Source organism: Alosa alosa, chromosome 17 (genome assembly GCF_017589495.1).
Source record: "Alosa alosa isolate M-15738 ecotype Scorff River chromosome 17, AALO_Geno_1.1, whole genome shotgun sequence".
NCBI classification, from domain to species: domain Eukaryota; kingdom Metazoa; phylum Chordata; class Actinopteri; order Clupeiformes; family Clupeidae; genus Alosa; species Alosa alosa.
This window is the reverse complement of record NC_063205.1, coordinates 27,328,211-27,343,140: the sequence shown is the minus strand read 5'-3', so window position 1 is coordinate 27,343,140 and position 14,930 is coordinate 27,328,211. Positions and strand designations below refer to the sequence as shown.

The window sequence follows — 14,930 nt, the reverse complement described above, 5'->3', positions numbered from 1 at the left end:
ACCAATGAGCAGAGGTGGAAAAAGTACGAAAATATTGTACTCAAGTAAAAGTACCAATACCTTGATGAAATATTACTCAAGTACAAGTTAAAATACCGATCTGAAAATGTACTCAAGTAAAAAGTAGTTCATTTAAAATGTACTTTAATTTTTTTTTTTTTTGGGGATACCAGAACAACCAGTTTTACCAGAGACTTTCTAATGAGGAGATACAGCACTCAAAAAATCCTCCGTAGTAATGCATGGGGTTAGTTTGTAACGCAGTTATCTACACATATCACAACCCTTCCGCGGCAAAACGTCGACATGTGAATACATTGAGCCAATCATGTGGTGTGTTGTGAATACATTGAGCCAATCATGTAGCCTGGCTCATTGAGATGGGGTCTGGGAACTAGACATTCATTTTCTCGTATTTGAAACGTGGTTTACGAATGCCCAGAGCCGTTGATTGGGCGCTACGAATGTCTATCAAATGCATTTGTACATAGCTCATAACGGCTTTGGTGTGTCGTCATCGTCTTGCTGCCCTCCCTCCGTTCTGTGATTGGTTCCTTCGTTGAGGTGAAAACGAAGTCCATAGAATCCAGGCTGTCTAGCAGCATGAATAAAATCGCACGCGTAAGCCAGCATGGGAAAACCCAGGCTACCAATCATGTGGTGTGCTGTGAAGACATCGTGCCAATTATCTGTTGTGATCTCGCCGCTGGAGCAAGATTGGTGTTGTGAAGCCTTTCGCACATGCATTTCTGCCGAAATAGATGCACGATAAGTGCCCAAAAAGCGTTGCAATATGGCCGCCGAGTGGAGGTACTTGCCTAAAAGGACTTTGGTCCTAGCTCGAGTTGCTGCAGCCAGCAGCTAAGGCAGCCATGTTCATGCTCCCAGTGTGTAGCGCTGTAGCTGCAGCAACTCGAGCTAGGTAAAACTGATTGTTTCAGTTTTATTCATACCGGCTACAGGAAATGTCTTGAAGCTGTCTTTACATACAAAGGCTTTTCCACAAAGTATTGAAGAAATTTCAGTAGGCACATTCAATACTTTTTTCCTGTGTCATTCCACTTTATGAGTGATGTGGAGTGTGTGGGGTCTGAGTCAACAGTGAAGAACTGCAGCGCACAAAGATGGGGTGCAGAAAACTGTGGTCATCATCAGGATGCAGGAGTCATCTGCTCAGGTAAACTGACAGCAACTGATCCTAATCAATTTAAGAATAGGCATAATCACATGTCACCTTGTCATATATCTTCGTAAAACATTAGTCAGTGTGTGAAATTTCTGGAGCATTTTAGTAAGCATTGTACAGATGAAATAAATGATTCTGCTCTGAACCACTGCACACATGAGAACGATACAGGACTGATCTGCAGAGGTACAAATAAAATATGATTATTGGATTCATGATAACAGACCCATATTTATGCACCCTCAATACATTATCATCTCTTTGACCCCTCTAGATGCTTTGAGGTTGGTAAATGGCAGCAGTCGCTGTTCTGGAAGAGTTGAAGTTCTACACAGAGGACAGTGGGGCACAGTGTGTGATAACAGATGGGACCTGCGTGATGCTGCAGTGGTGTGTAGAGAGCTGGGCTGTGGAGAGGCTGTAGAAGCTCTCAAAGGTGCTCAGTTTGGACAGGGCTCAGGAGAAATTTGGATGAGTGATGTGGAGTGTGTGGGGTCTGAGTCAACAGTGAAGGACTGCAAGTCACAAAGATGGGGTGCAGAAAACTGTGGTCATCATCAGGATGCAGGAGTCATCTGCTCAGGTGGGCTAACTGAAAGCAATGATAATTTAGTTAATCACAGGCCTTATTACACCTGTCCATTATCATAATATGACTACATTTTTAGAAATATGCCAGTGTGTGACGTGATAGGGTCATTTGAATGAACCTATTCAGATGACATTTAAATATGCGTGCTATTTATAAGTAGACATTATTATTGTAAATATACTCAAATTACAGGAGTCCAACTGGTGGGCCGTTCTCACTGCTCTGGAAGAGTGGAGCTGCTTCATAAGGAGACCAGACACACTGTATGCAGTACCACATTTGACCAGCAGGATGCAGAGGTTGTGTGTCGACAGCTGGGCTGTGGGGCTCCTGTAGAGGTGCTGGGAGCAGCTGCATTTGGAGAGGGAGAGGGCCAGATGTGGTCAGAGGAGATCCAGTGTGGAGGCAACGAGACTCAGATTCAACTCTGCCCCACATCCCCTATCAACCACAACTGCTCACACAAGCACGATGTTGGATTGGTTTGTAAAGGTAATCTAAGAGAAAAATGTTAAATGCTACCCTATATTATGTAATTATTACTTCATTGGATATTTCAAGAAGCCAGTAAACCATTGGGTGTGTCACTGATTTCTCAATTCCATAGATCCTGTTAAGTTGGTAGATGGTGGCAGTCGCTGCTCTGGGAGAGTGGAGGTTTATCATGAGGCTGAGTGGGGCACAGTGTGTGATGCTTATTGGGACCAAGTTGATACAGCAGTTGTGTGTAAACAGCTGGACTGTGGTGATGCTGTAGATTCCCTGTCAGATGCCCACTTTGGAGTGGGAGCAGGGAGAGTCTTGATGGCTGAGGTTGGCTGTGTGGGATGGGAGACCAGACTGAAGTCCTGTTCTCGTAAGAGATTGGGTGAGCACACATGCCTGCCTAAAGACAGTGTTGGAGTCATCTGCTCAGGTAAGGTGAACACGTGGCTGCAGTGTTATTATGGAAATACCCAATCCATTATTTAAGTGATTAGTATTATGTATGAGGTTTGGTTGCACAATGCAAAGTTCTAATTATTTCCACACAGAGCACAGAGCTCCCAGGCTAGTGAACGGTTCCCACCAGTGTTCTGGGAGAGTGGAGGTGGAACATGGGAACACCTGGGGAACAGTGTGCACATTTGGCTGGCAGGATGCAGAGGTTGTGTGTCGACAGCTGGACTGTGGGACTCCTGTAGAGGTGCTGGGAGCAGCTGCATTTGGAGAGGGAGAGGGCCAGGTGTGGTCAGAGGAGATCCAGTGTGGAGGCAACGAGACTCATATTCAACTCTGCCCAACATCCCCCATGAACCACAACTGCTCACATGATGAGGATGTAGGGTTACTGTGTTCTGGTAGGAGGTCATGTCCTTGGACATTATTAGTTTTATTCTTATTTCCCTTTTTTTTCGGAATGATGTATTTTCCTACAATTCTTTTAAGTCTTGAAACAGTTTCTTACATGAAGTGAGAACAACATGGCTTGTCATCGTTTTGCTGCTACAGACTTTTGGTTTACAAAAATCAAGTTCAAGTTCATGCCTTTCAGGATACACTGATGCCAGACTGGCCAATGGCAGTGAGTCCTGCTCAGGCCGAGTGGAGCTCAAGTACCTCGGAGAGTGGGGCACAGTGTGTGATGCATCCTGGGATATGAGGGCCTCCAGCGTGCTCTGCCACCAGTTGAAGTGTGGGAGTGCTGTGGCTGTTGTAGGGGCAGAGTGGTTTGGTGAGGGGAGTGGAAGCATCTGGCCTGATGTGTTTGTGTGTGAGGGGAATGAAACTGGCCTCTTAAGATGTGGAATCTCCTCATGGCGTCGAGCTGCATGCTCCCATAGACAGGATGCTGGAGTGATCTGCTCAGGTGAGCTCATGACAAGACCAAACCGGAAAACTGTAGTTTATTTTTTAATGTATAAAAATAAAAGTAAAATTCAGGGCAGAAAGTCAGTATAATGTAGGGGTTTTAATTAGTGAATCAGAAATATAAATATAATAGAAATATAATATAATAGCTTTGCATCAGAGTACATTAATATCAGTGTATAATGAATGGTTTATTGGCTGACAAAAAAATGTAGACACCCATAGACAAAATGCTGGAGTATCATATGAGCATATGTAACCACCTCTGGGGAGAAACTATCAGGAATGGGAAATGTTTAGGTTGCTCAATATAAATGCATTATTTGGTAACTGATTGCTTTTAAGTACGGTATTCATGTATTACGGCAACTTACAGGGGATGACAACTGTGTATGCATATAAACTGTATATTAAACTGAAGAAGTTTTGCAGGTTCCTCCCTCTCCCAGTACAATGGGACGGTGCGCTTGTCTGGAGAGAGGCAGTGTGAGGGAGCGGTGGAGGTTTACGTCAGTCAGAGGTGGAGGAGAGTTATGCTGGAGTCCTGGAATCAGTCTGTAGCCTCCGTGGTGTGCAGACAGCTGGCCTGCGGTTCTGCTGTTAGGTTCTTTGGTTCTACTGACACAGAGGGCGATGGGTGTGTCTCGGGGATCCATTGTTCTGGACGTGAGACTCATCTGGGAAGCTGCAGCTTTCCACAGATACTAAACTGTACTTCTAGCCAGCAGGTGACCATCGTCTGTTCAGGTTTGTACATTGCAAAGTCTACCAGAGTTCCTACAGCACGTCTATAGATAAAACACTTTTTCTAGTATTTTCATGCATCTCTTTTCCCCATATCAGGCCCTCAGCCAGTCAAGTTGACAGGATCTGGAGGAGACTGTGCTGGCAGGCTGGAGGTTCTCCACAATGGCTCGTGGGGGACTGTGTGTGATGACTCCTGGGACATGCAGGATGCCCAGGTAGTGTGCAGACAGCTGCACTGTGGCACAGCTCTCAGTGCTAAGGTCCCTGCATCTGTTCCACCAGGAGATCTGCCCATCTGGCTGAGCGAGGTGAACTGCACAGGAGACGAGACGAGCCTGTGGGAGTGTCCCCCAGCAGAGTGGGGGCGGCACGACTGCTCACACAAAGAGGATGTGCAGGTCATGTGCTCAGGTACAAACACCTTTAGGCTGCTCACCAAGATACATCTTTAGCTTTAAGATTAAACAGTAGCTGAAAAATGTATATATTTTACATCACTGAATTATTCATCAGTGTGTGCTTGAAATTAAAGAGTGAGTGAGAGAGTGTCAGTTTGTTTGGATGGAGCAGTTACATTTTTCAGGTTAATCTTTCTGTTTAAGAGTTGTGTTACGGTCATAGAATAACTTTCATATCTGTTGTCTTTCCCACAGAGTTCATTCAGCTGAGACAAAACACAGAGCGCCATGGACCGTGTAAAGGTGTAATAGAGTTGTACTACAACGACACCTGGGGGCACATATGCTTCAGTGACATGAACAAAAACACAGGCTCAGTCATTTGCCATCAGTTAGGCTGTGGAGGTTTTATAAAGACCCTTTCACAGACGGCAATTAACACCAAGAGACTGAGCCCTCCACAGTGTAGGAAGCACGATACTCACCTTGAGCAGTGCAAACCTTTTCAATGGGATACAGCCTGCAGGAAAGTTGCTGATCTAGAGTGTAAAGGTCAGTATTGGTACCTCCTAAAGTTATGATGTAATGATATTATTATTATATTATTATTATTCAAATGGTAAGCAGTTGTGTAGTATGTGGACCTTTTTTTTTAATTTTCTTTTTACTTCAGACACAGGAACTGAAACAAATGTTCCTATCATAGACAAAGAGTCAGTTAAGGAATGTCCAGGTGAGATCAATGCTGTTGGTTTTTTTCTATAGACACTTTAAAACTCGGCGGTTTGTGCATGTGTGTACGGTATGTGCGTAAATGTGTGAGTGTGTGTACGTGTGTGTGCGAGTGTGTGTGTGTGTGTGTGGGTATGTGTGTGTGAATGCATTTGTGTGCATATGTGTATGTTTGAGTATGTGTGTGTGTGTGTGTGTGTGTGTGTGTGTGTGTGTGTGTGTGTGTGTGTGTGTGTGTGTGTGTGTGTGTGTGTGTGTGTTCATAATATCTCTTCTCTTCCAGTGTCTCCAGAGCTGAGGCTGGTGGGGGGTCCCACTCGCTGCTCAGGGAGGGTGGAGGTGCTCCTACAGGGAGAGTGGGGGACGGTGTGTGATGACTCCTGGGACAAGAGCGACGCCCAGGTGGTCTGCAGGCAGCTGGACTGTGGGGAGCCCGTTGATGAAGGGGGGGAGCAGGGCCCATTTGGAAGGGGAGGCGGCCCCATCTGGCTGGACGAGGTGAACTGCACCGGCCATGAGCACCACCTGTGGGAGTGCTGCCGCGCCCCTCTGAATCAGAGTGACTGCATCCATAAGGAGGACGCCTGGGTCACCTGCACAGGTGAGGGAGCACTCAGATGATGTAACTTTAATTGGAATGTGCATTTCTACCCTCCTGTTTCTCTGTTCCTTGTCGGATCGTCTCTGTTATCCTGTCTGATTCATGTCTGTAAGTAGTTTGTAAAGTTGTTAGGTAATAAAGTGTGTTTTCTGTCTGAAGGAGTCTTGCGCATGGGTCCTGTATTCGTAACCCTGACAGTAACTACCTCAGCAAAGACAAAATGCTTGTACATGAGGTGCAGGGAAAAACACTGAAGACATCCAGGGAGCAACAGATTTCATCATCCCTCCCTAGAAACATGACACTCAACAACCCCCACACACACACACCCACACACACAGGTATAATACAAAAACAGTCAGTTAAGGAAAGTCCAGTCGAGATCAATGCTGTTGGTTTTCTATAGACACTTTAAAATTGGTCCATATATGTACAGTATATGCTATACTAAGACAGTAAAGACATAAGATGACATAAAAGGCCTTATGCATTTTAATGCAGATGAGTTCATTTTGCGCTTTCCAGGGCCTCCACCTCCCACCACCTGTCCTCCAGTCACCTCTGGGAGAACCACAGGGCCTCCATGTGAGCCTGCAGGGCTTCCTGTCTCTCCAGCGGCTGCAGCCACTCTGGGGCTCCTGCTCCTGCTGCTGCTGGGCTCACTGGCGGTGCTGGTGGGGCAGAACAGGGCACTCAGGAGAGGTGCTGCAACAACTTCATTGTTTCATCAATAAGTGTTTTTCACTTGATTTCTGCTTTATTGTGCCGTGTATGTTTGTCTTGAAATCAATTTCAAATTCTGTATCGGTTTGATAATGCATGCATTTGTTGTGGTAGAGAATTTAAACTGTAAATGCACCTTTTTGCCATCAAATGTACAACATTGGTTTTAATGCATTAATTTAATTCATGAGTGTATATAAATATTATCATAGGGGTCAGTGCATTTACTCTTCCTATCCTGCAGCTCTCTCCAAAAGGAAACACGTGGAACTGAGTGAAGCTGTCTATGAGGAGCTGGATCTCAGACTGACCACAGCCGGCTCCTCCAGAGGTCGTCATAGAGGTGAGAGGTCATCAGCCTGGGTGTACGTGCATATATATATATATATATATATATAAAACATAACCCACACTGAAGGTACACAATTACACACTATTGGCAGAATGCCTGAATTAGTTTTCGGGTCTGTGAAAAAAAAAAAAAATGTTTTCAGTTTTGAGCAGGTGCTGCTGCCCTACTGATAAGAATCATTAGTAAGAGTTGGAGTGAAACTCATTAGCGCTTCGTGTCGTAAGATCATAAACAGAAAACCACACTGGCTATGCAGCTGCATCAAAACACAGTACAGGAGTCTATGGGAAAGGGGAGGAGAATCATAACTGCCAAACCACAGTGTTGTGGTGTTTGCAAGTATGAGAAAATGTAATCGACTGCACGACTTAATGTGTTGGTCTGTGTTTTATAATGTCCCTACAGATATGCAAACAGTACACTGTTTAGATCAATGAATGTAACCCAACACAGCTTAAGTATTTTCCGTCTGGGGACCCACTTTTTAAAAATGACAGACCATCGCGACCCATTTCACTTCAGATCTAACATGCAACCACCAATATTGTTTTAGGCCACAGGTTCTCAAACTTTTATATGCCCCCCTAACCATTCTACAGTGCCGTATCTAGATACGTAATAGCGCCTATGTCTTGCCTACTACCACTACTATTACAGGGATTGGTGATGCACTCAGTTTCCCACAACTCTGCCATCTCAATGTAATGTAAATGTAAAATGTAAATAAATAAACAAACACAAATTCCTCTTCAGTACTAATCAGTACACATTTCTGTTTAGATTGGTCAGTGGTGTGAGTGACTGTTGTTGTTGCTAGGGATTGATTATGATGATGTGGGGGCGGAGTCTGAGGAGTGACACATGAAGAGGTCAGCAGAGCAGAGGACTCATCAGCTGTGATGGACTGGAGTTCTGAGCTTATCCTTGAGATGCCATATATATTTGATAGCTTATGACAAAAGTATATGCAAAGCTTATTTTTACAATGGATATTTTGTTATAATGCCATTTATATTCCAAAAATGTATTTTTATGATTTTTGTTGTGTGTTTTTCTCCTGATCCAATTGCTGATATTTAGGCAATGTACTTTTTTGTTTTTCCTTGCAAATAGCATTTATATTTACAGTGAACTTTAGCTAAAAAGTAAGTTTGTGTTAAACTTAAAAAAAGAAAAAACTAAAAATGATTTGCTATGAACTGTAAGAATGTATCTATTTCTTTCACTAACAAATAATTGTAAGCAAGCATTAGTATCATAATGACAATATTAATCAGTACATTTCTTTCTGGTTTGCTGAAATTTTCCTTGATATTCAACATCTATGCATTTTAAGCCAATTTTGTATGTCAATCAGTGTAACAGATTCATTACTATCAGTGCACTGTTGTTGCACTGTGAATCATAGGATCAATTTACTCATGCATTTGCCTGAAGCATCCACGACTAAATCAAGATTATTTGCAGTGCAGAAGTAAGCCAACGCGGTCTCCCTTACTAACAAAAAATCGTATGTTCTTATGAGCAAGAACATATGTAATGCTCACAGCCTCCCATCTCCATGCTAACATTTGACTGGATGGGTGATATGTTTTGTGTGTATCTAGACTGAACACATTCCATTATTGGTTGTATGAATCCCCCTACAGGACAAAATGTGCAATTGTTGTCAAAAACCTAGTAATTTGAAATGCTTCTGGACCTGTGATGTAACCTTGAATAGATGATAAATAAACAGTGTTCCTCAATAATACTGTAGTTTACACACTTACTCTTTTTTATATTTATTTCTATATTTGATTATGTCTGGGATTTCAAGAAGCATACACAATGAAGGCTTCACATTGGCATCTTCAGATATATCTTACACCACTAACACAGTCAAAATCACTTGCTGCACATGTATAGCCTAGGTGCTGTGTAATCCTCGAGTCTGGCAAAAGATTGAGCTTAGCGTCCCTTAGGCCTACACCCTTCCATGCTCATGATGTAACATGTTGACGGGGTGGAATAGTGTATGGCTCAATCCAATCACTTTGTTCCTACATGTAAAGATGGATACAGTCAAAATAAAAAAAAAAACAATCACTGCTCAGTGTCATCATATCCAATAATATTCTCATCATATCTCACCTTTACCATATTTGGAATCCTGCATTTGCTGCCCCTAGTGGACTATACACAGACCTGAATGTTGTAAAAACATTTTTTTGTTGAAACTTTGTTCATAGTGAGCATGATGGTAATAATATACATTTAAATTTAAATTAAGTGAAATTGAAAACAAATTTAAAAACTTTCGCATTTCCTTTATTACTGGAGGAAGATACATGTATAATTTATATTTCTTAGTAGCCTACTACATTCACTGGAACGAGACACTCAAATACAAAGAGAGGTTTTGGACAGGTGGGCGGAGTGTCCTTAATGTACAACCCAGGCCCAGAGTTCATGGTGAATGACCGCCTGGTGCCATTTAGAGGCTGCTGTCCATTCAAACAAAACACAGAAATTCAAATGCATCACATTTTTGTCAGTATATCACTGCCTCAGACAGTGCATCATGGCGACCCACGGCTACTCACTTGTGTCACTTGTGTTCTTGAATTTCCCCTGGGGATCAATAAAGTATCTATCTATCTATCTATCTGTCATGGGCCTTGTGATCTCTGCTGAGCTCCAGAGCGCCCCCCTTATTTTTACATGTAAACTGTGGTCAGATAATGAACTGCAGCTAGCCCTTAAAACGTTGTTCATATTCATTAGTATTCCTTGTGATGGACAGCTGAGAGCAGCTGAGGGCAGAATGGCAAGTAAATATCTAATGCTTACAGTGTTCCATCTCCATGCTAACATTTGACTGGATGGCCGATATGTTTTGTGTCTAGGCTGAATACATTCCTTAGCTGGTTGTATGAATCCACCTACAGGCCAAAATGAGCAATTGTTGTCAAAAACCTAGACATTTGAAATGCTTATGGACCTGTGAAGTTACCCTGAATAGATTATAATTAAACAGGGTTCCTCAATAATAATGTAGTTTACACACTTACTCTATTTCAGAGCCTTTCTGTATTTGATTATGACTGGGATTTAAAAAAGCTTACACAGCGTATTTAAATTTCAGAGTATGTACAGGTCATATAATTAGAATATCATCAAAAAGTTGATTTATGTCAATAATTCCATTCAAAAAGTGAAACTTGTATATTATACTCATTCATCACACACAGACTGACATATTTAAAATGTTTATTTCTTTTAATTTTGATGATCATAACTGACAACTAATGAAAATCCCTAATTTAGTATCTCAGAAAGGACTACCTTTAAGAGCCTCTTTTTGTAAGATTCTGGCAGTTTGTGATGAGGCTAGATGATCATGTTTTTATCATGATTTATTAATGCACACATGGCAACTATTACACGTAGTGTATTCAAACAGTTACTAATGTCAAAATGTCTTAAATGTATGATTTCTGAATGCATACATGGTTATCGTTACATACAGTGTACACAAATGTGATTTAGTTGCTTGTGTCAAAATGTCTTAAATGTGTGTTTCATGACCAAACATAATTGTGAGCTTACATGTAAAGATGGATACAGACAAAGCTGTAAATCAATCACTGATCAATGTCATCATATCCAGTAATATTCTCATCATATTTCATATATTCTCATATTTGGAGGCCCTATAGCGGACTATACACAGCTTGAATGTTGTAAAAACATTTTTCATTCAAACTTTGTTCATAGTGAGTATGAGATGGTAATAATATACATTTAAATTTAAATTAAGTGAAATCGAAATAATTTGCCCATTGATCACGCCTCTTTTGCAGTAGCAATACAGCGCAGACTCCCCAGACTAATGTTAAATCTCAAAAGATTGAGCTTGGTCTTGTGATAGCCAGGCTAGCGAATAATTCAATTACTCAAATAAAAGTGAAAATAGGCCTACTCTGAAATGTGGGCCGTTTAATGTGTCACCTGACAGTATTTACGTTGAAAATACATATGTCAGTGTATTAGCCTAGGCTACTATCAGACTAAGACATATTTTCAGAGAACAGACATTTTCGATTACGTGACTTGGTGGTCTACAATAATAGCCTATAATTTGATCACACAACATTATGCACATCAGAGTTATTGCATTTCACACATTCAGGGTTGGTTCTCCAAGACATAGGCTACACCAACAGTTACCGCCCACTACCGCCGTCCGAAAATTATGTTATAGCACTAAGCGGTCGCTAGAGGGGGCACTTTGACAACATACCCACACTAATAGCCAGTAAATTCAGCGACAATATTTTCCTTCTCTCACCCTAGGCGGAGGCGTCAGAATGCAGGCAGCAACTGCTAGCACCCCTCCCCGCTGTAACCATCGTCACCATCCGCTCGCCCGAACGAACGGAAAGCTGTAGCCTGGTCTAAAGGCGTCAGTTAAAGCTGTCCCCGAGTCGTTGTTTGAGGTTGTGGGGAATATTTTAGGAACTTTGAAAACGCACGTCCATTGTTTATCGTTATTCGCAGTGGCGAGAAGCTGTTTGAAAGATCAACAGCGAGACGACAGACAAACCAACTGTGTTTGCGGTAGGCTAAGTGGAAAGACACGGCATCCGGCCTCTGAGTCGACACCGAGGGCTGGGACTCGGGTCGAACCAGCGATAACCGTTTCTGGTAAGTGCCCTTTTATTATGTCGGTTAACATTGTGTCCCAATTGTTACTATGCGGTGTAAAACATGAAACGAGCGGGTGCAATATAGCATTATGGAAGCACTGAGACGACACAAGGAAGCATTTTGTAACCTGTTTGTAACATATTGCTAGTGGCTCTCGACTCGCTCTGGGGCTACACATTTTAGACACGCTGTTTAAACAGTTCGTTAAACAGCACTGGGCGAAGCTAATCCACTGTTTGTTTTAGTTCATACAGAAACGGTCTGTTTGTTTTATAAACTCGAGTTAAAGCGACTGTTTGAACACGAAAAAAGTCAAACCGCCACGCTCAGTTTTGTTTGGGAAGGGTACAAGTTTTCCTTTGGTCTAAGCGTAATTGTTTCCGCCAGATCAATATATGCGCACACAGAATGGCTATGCTGTGTTAGGGGTTGGTGGTAGGCTATGTGAGCACAACGTGACACAATGTGAAAACAACATGTATGATGGACCTATTGGTTCGAAAGTGCTGTGTCAAGTGAAACGGTGGTGAACAGCGTTTAGGCCAGTGTTGCTATCCTAATTTAAAACGCCGACATATCTGTGTACATAGCACGAGTGTTTGGTAGGCTAATTCTGTACGTTAACAAGGCAGAGGCAAGCGAAGAGTTCGGTGTTGTATAGAAATTGTTTAAGCTATTAGCCTACTCATGAGTCAGTTTGGAGTAGGCTATCCTTGCATGAATTGGCATGTAGCCCAGTATGCACTGCGACCTCCTTATTTGTAGCAAAAAATGAATTGATACCTAAACGCTGTGTGTTTAAACTATCATATGGAAACAACAAGGTGCATGCGTATCTCCGCACCGAAACAATATCACGGTAGAATTGGTGGAAATGGTTCGTTACCAGGCGCAGCCTCACAAACCTTGCGCCAGGTCTCCCCTGCAGGCCGTGCACACCGACACACGAACATAGGCTACGCACTACAATAAGTACAGCGTTCTCATAATCTTAGTTTTGTTTCTGTGTTTGTCCTGTAAAGAGATAAGAGATTCCTTGAAGATCAGATCGCTCTCAAGTGGAAGGATATAGCATCAATATTTCAGTAGCCTAGCCAACGTGCGCCAGTATTACAGTGAGAATCTGTTGCTATGTGGCAATGGTGGTGTGAGTTCTCTCTCTCTCTCTCTCTCTCTCTCTCTGTATCTGTATCTAAAGGAGAGAGAGAGATGTAATGGGAACAAGAGAGGCACAATTATGTCATGTAAGTTGATATTTTCCCTGATGCCTTCAGTTGTTGCGAAGTCCCCCTGTGTGTGTGAGAGACCATCAGATCTGTTGCAAAAGAAGGCCGAGCCGGCCTCCGCAGCTTGTCTCGTGCCTCTCATGTCTGTAGCCTATATTGGACACACTTTTGTGAGTGTGTATCAGTCCCCGGTGCAAGCGTGGGCCGATGGCCAAGATCACTGGGGGTTGGCAGGGCTGCTGCTGCTCATGTTGTGGAGGACACCCCTCTCCCCCCTCCAAACCAGACCCAAGTTAGGCTCCCATATGTGTGGAAACAGGGGTGCGTTCACCACACACACACACACACACACACACACACACAGGGGTGCGTTCACTGGCAGTGTCCCCTGTGTGTGAAAACAGGGGAACGTTCACGACTCCAGATATACACGCACACACACAGACACAGAGGTGTGTTCATTAACTGGCGCTCTGCCGTCCACTCACTCTGCTGACCCAGATCTGGAGCTGTTGGAGTTGGGCTTGAGCCCCACGCGCACTCCACACAGCACTCTCTGTCAGGAGAGCCAGTTTGTATACCCTGTGTGTGTGTGTGTGTGTGTTGTAATTGGAATCAATGTCGTGTGTGTGTGTGTGTGTGTGTGTGTGTGTGTGTGTTGTAATTGGAGTAAATGTATTGTGTGTGTGTGTTTGAGGGATTTTGGGGGTTATTGGAGACTGTTCTAAGTCCCACTGCACACTTGTTTATGGGTAATATGTATCTAAAGAAGATGTTCACCAATTATAAGTGCTCTATTTATATGTGTGTGCGTGTTCTACATCAGTTGTGTGCTATGGTGTGGAGTCCTCACACAATAGAGGCATGCTTCAGTCAGACAAAGAACTCACAGTGTGTGTGTGTGTGTGTGTGTGTGAGAGAGTGTGATTGAGAGAATATGCGTACGTGTGTGTGTGTGTGTGTGTGTGTGTGTGTGTGTGTGCGTGCGTGCGTGCGTGCGTGCGAGTGAGAATATGTCTTTGTGCCCGTTTCTTTGTGTTGTCTGTCCCACTGGATCATGCTGGTTTAGTGTGGCCCATAGCTATGGAGGTGTGTGTGTGTGTTGTCTGTCCCACTGGTGGATCATGCTGGTTCAGCGCTGCCCGTAGCGATGGATGCCGCGTGTCATACTGCCTCTCCATCCAGCCCACTCTCTCACTCACTCACTCACTCACTCACTCACTCACTCACTCACTCACTCACTCACTCACTCACTCACTCACTCCTCACTCACTCACTCTCTCACACACACACACACACACTCTGCCTTCTTCTCCGTCTCTGTCAGCCATCTCTCTGTCACACTGGATCTCTGCTCTCATCCTTGTGTTCCCAGTGTCTTCACTCTTCCCCTCTCTCATCTTTTTATTTTCCTCCTCCTTCTCATTCTTCCTCTTTCTTTTCATCCTTCTCATTCTACCTATATCTGCCTCTTCCTCCTCTCAACCCATCATTGCTCTTTCTCTTCTCTTCCTTTCTTTCTCTTCACTCTCTCCATCTCTCTCGTGTGCTCCATTTTTTACCCCTCCTCCTTCTCATTCTTCCTCTATATCTGTCTCTTCCATCTCTCTATTCATGCCCTCTTTCAATTCAATCCTTTCTCCCCCCCCTCTCTCCCTTTCTCCCCCCCCCCTCTCTCTCTCTCTCCCTTTCCCCCCCTCTCTCTCCCTTTCTCCCCCCCTCTCTCTCTCTCTCCTTTTCTCCCCCTGTCTTTTCCCTCCTTTATAGTGTGATGTAGATGAACTCTTTTTTTGCATCTTTATCATCATATTTAACAGTGCAGTTCTGCTC

The 14,930-nt window shown here is 43.3% G+C and overlaps 2 protein-coding genes across 2 annotated transcripts in view; both read left to right on the top strand.

Annotated features, from left to right (window-relative positions):
• The first annotated feature begins 1,448 nt into the window (after positions 1-1,448).
• On the top strand, positions 1,449-8,040 carry LOC125310314 (scavenger receptor cysteine-rich type 1 protein M130-like). Its single transcript, XM_048267612.1, has 13 exons — positions 1,449-1,769; positions 1,971-2,270; positions 2,386-2,694; positions 2,813-3,118; positions 3,313-3,627; positions 4,062-4,376; positions 4,473-4,787; positions 5,030-5,326; positions 5,448-5,507; positions 5,790-6,107; positions 6,633-6,809; positions 7,075-7,173; positions 8,000-8,040. Exons 1-13 carry the CDS (start codon positions 1,658-1,660, stop codon positions 8,038-8,040), a joined length of 2,964 nt encoding a protein of 987 aa, XP_048123569.1. The 5' UTR covers positions 1,449-1,657.
• A 3,460-nt stretch (positions 8,041-11,500) lies between these two features.
• The window catches only part of cdk17 (cyclin-dependent kinase 17), a 70,799-nt gene continuing 67,369 nt past the window's right edge, over positions 11,501-14,930 (top strand). Inside the window, exon 1 of the mRNA XM_048267861.1 lies at positions 11,501-11,871. The gene's annotated coding sequence lies outside the window, so the exon portion shown is untranslated. The remainder of the gene's footprint in view (positions 11,872-14,930) is intronic.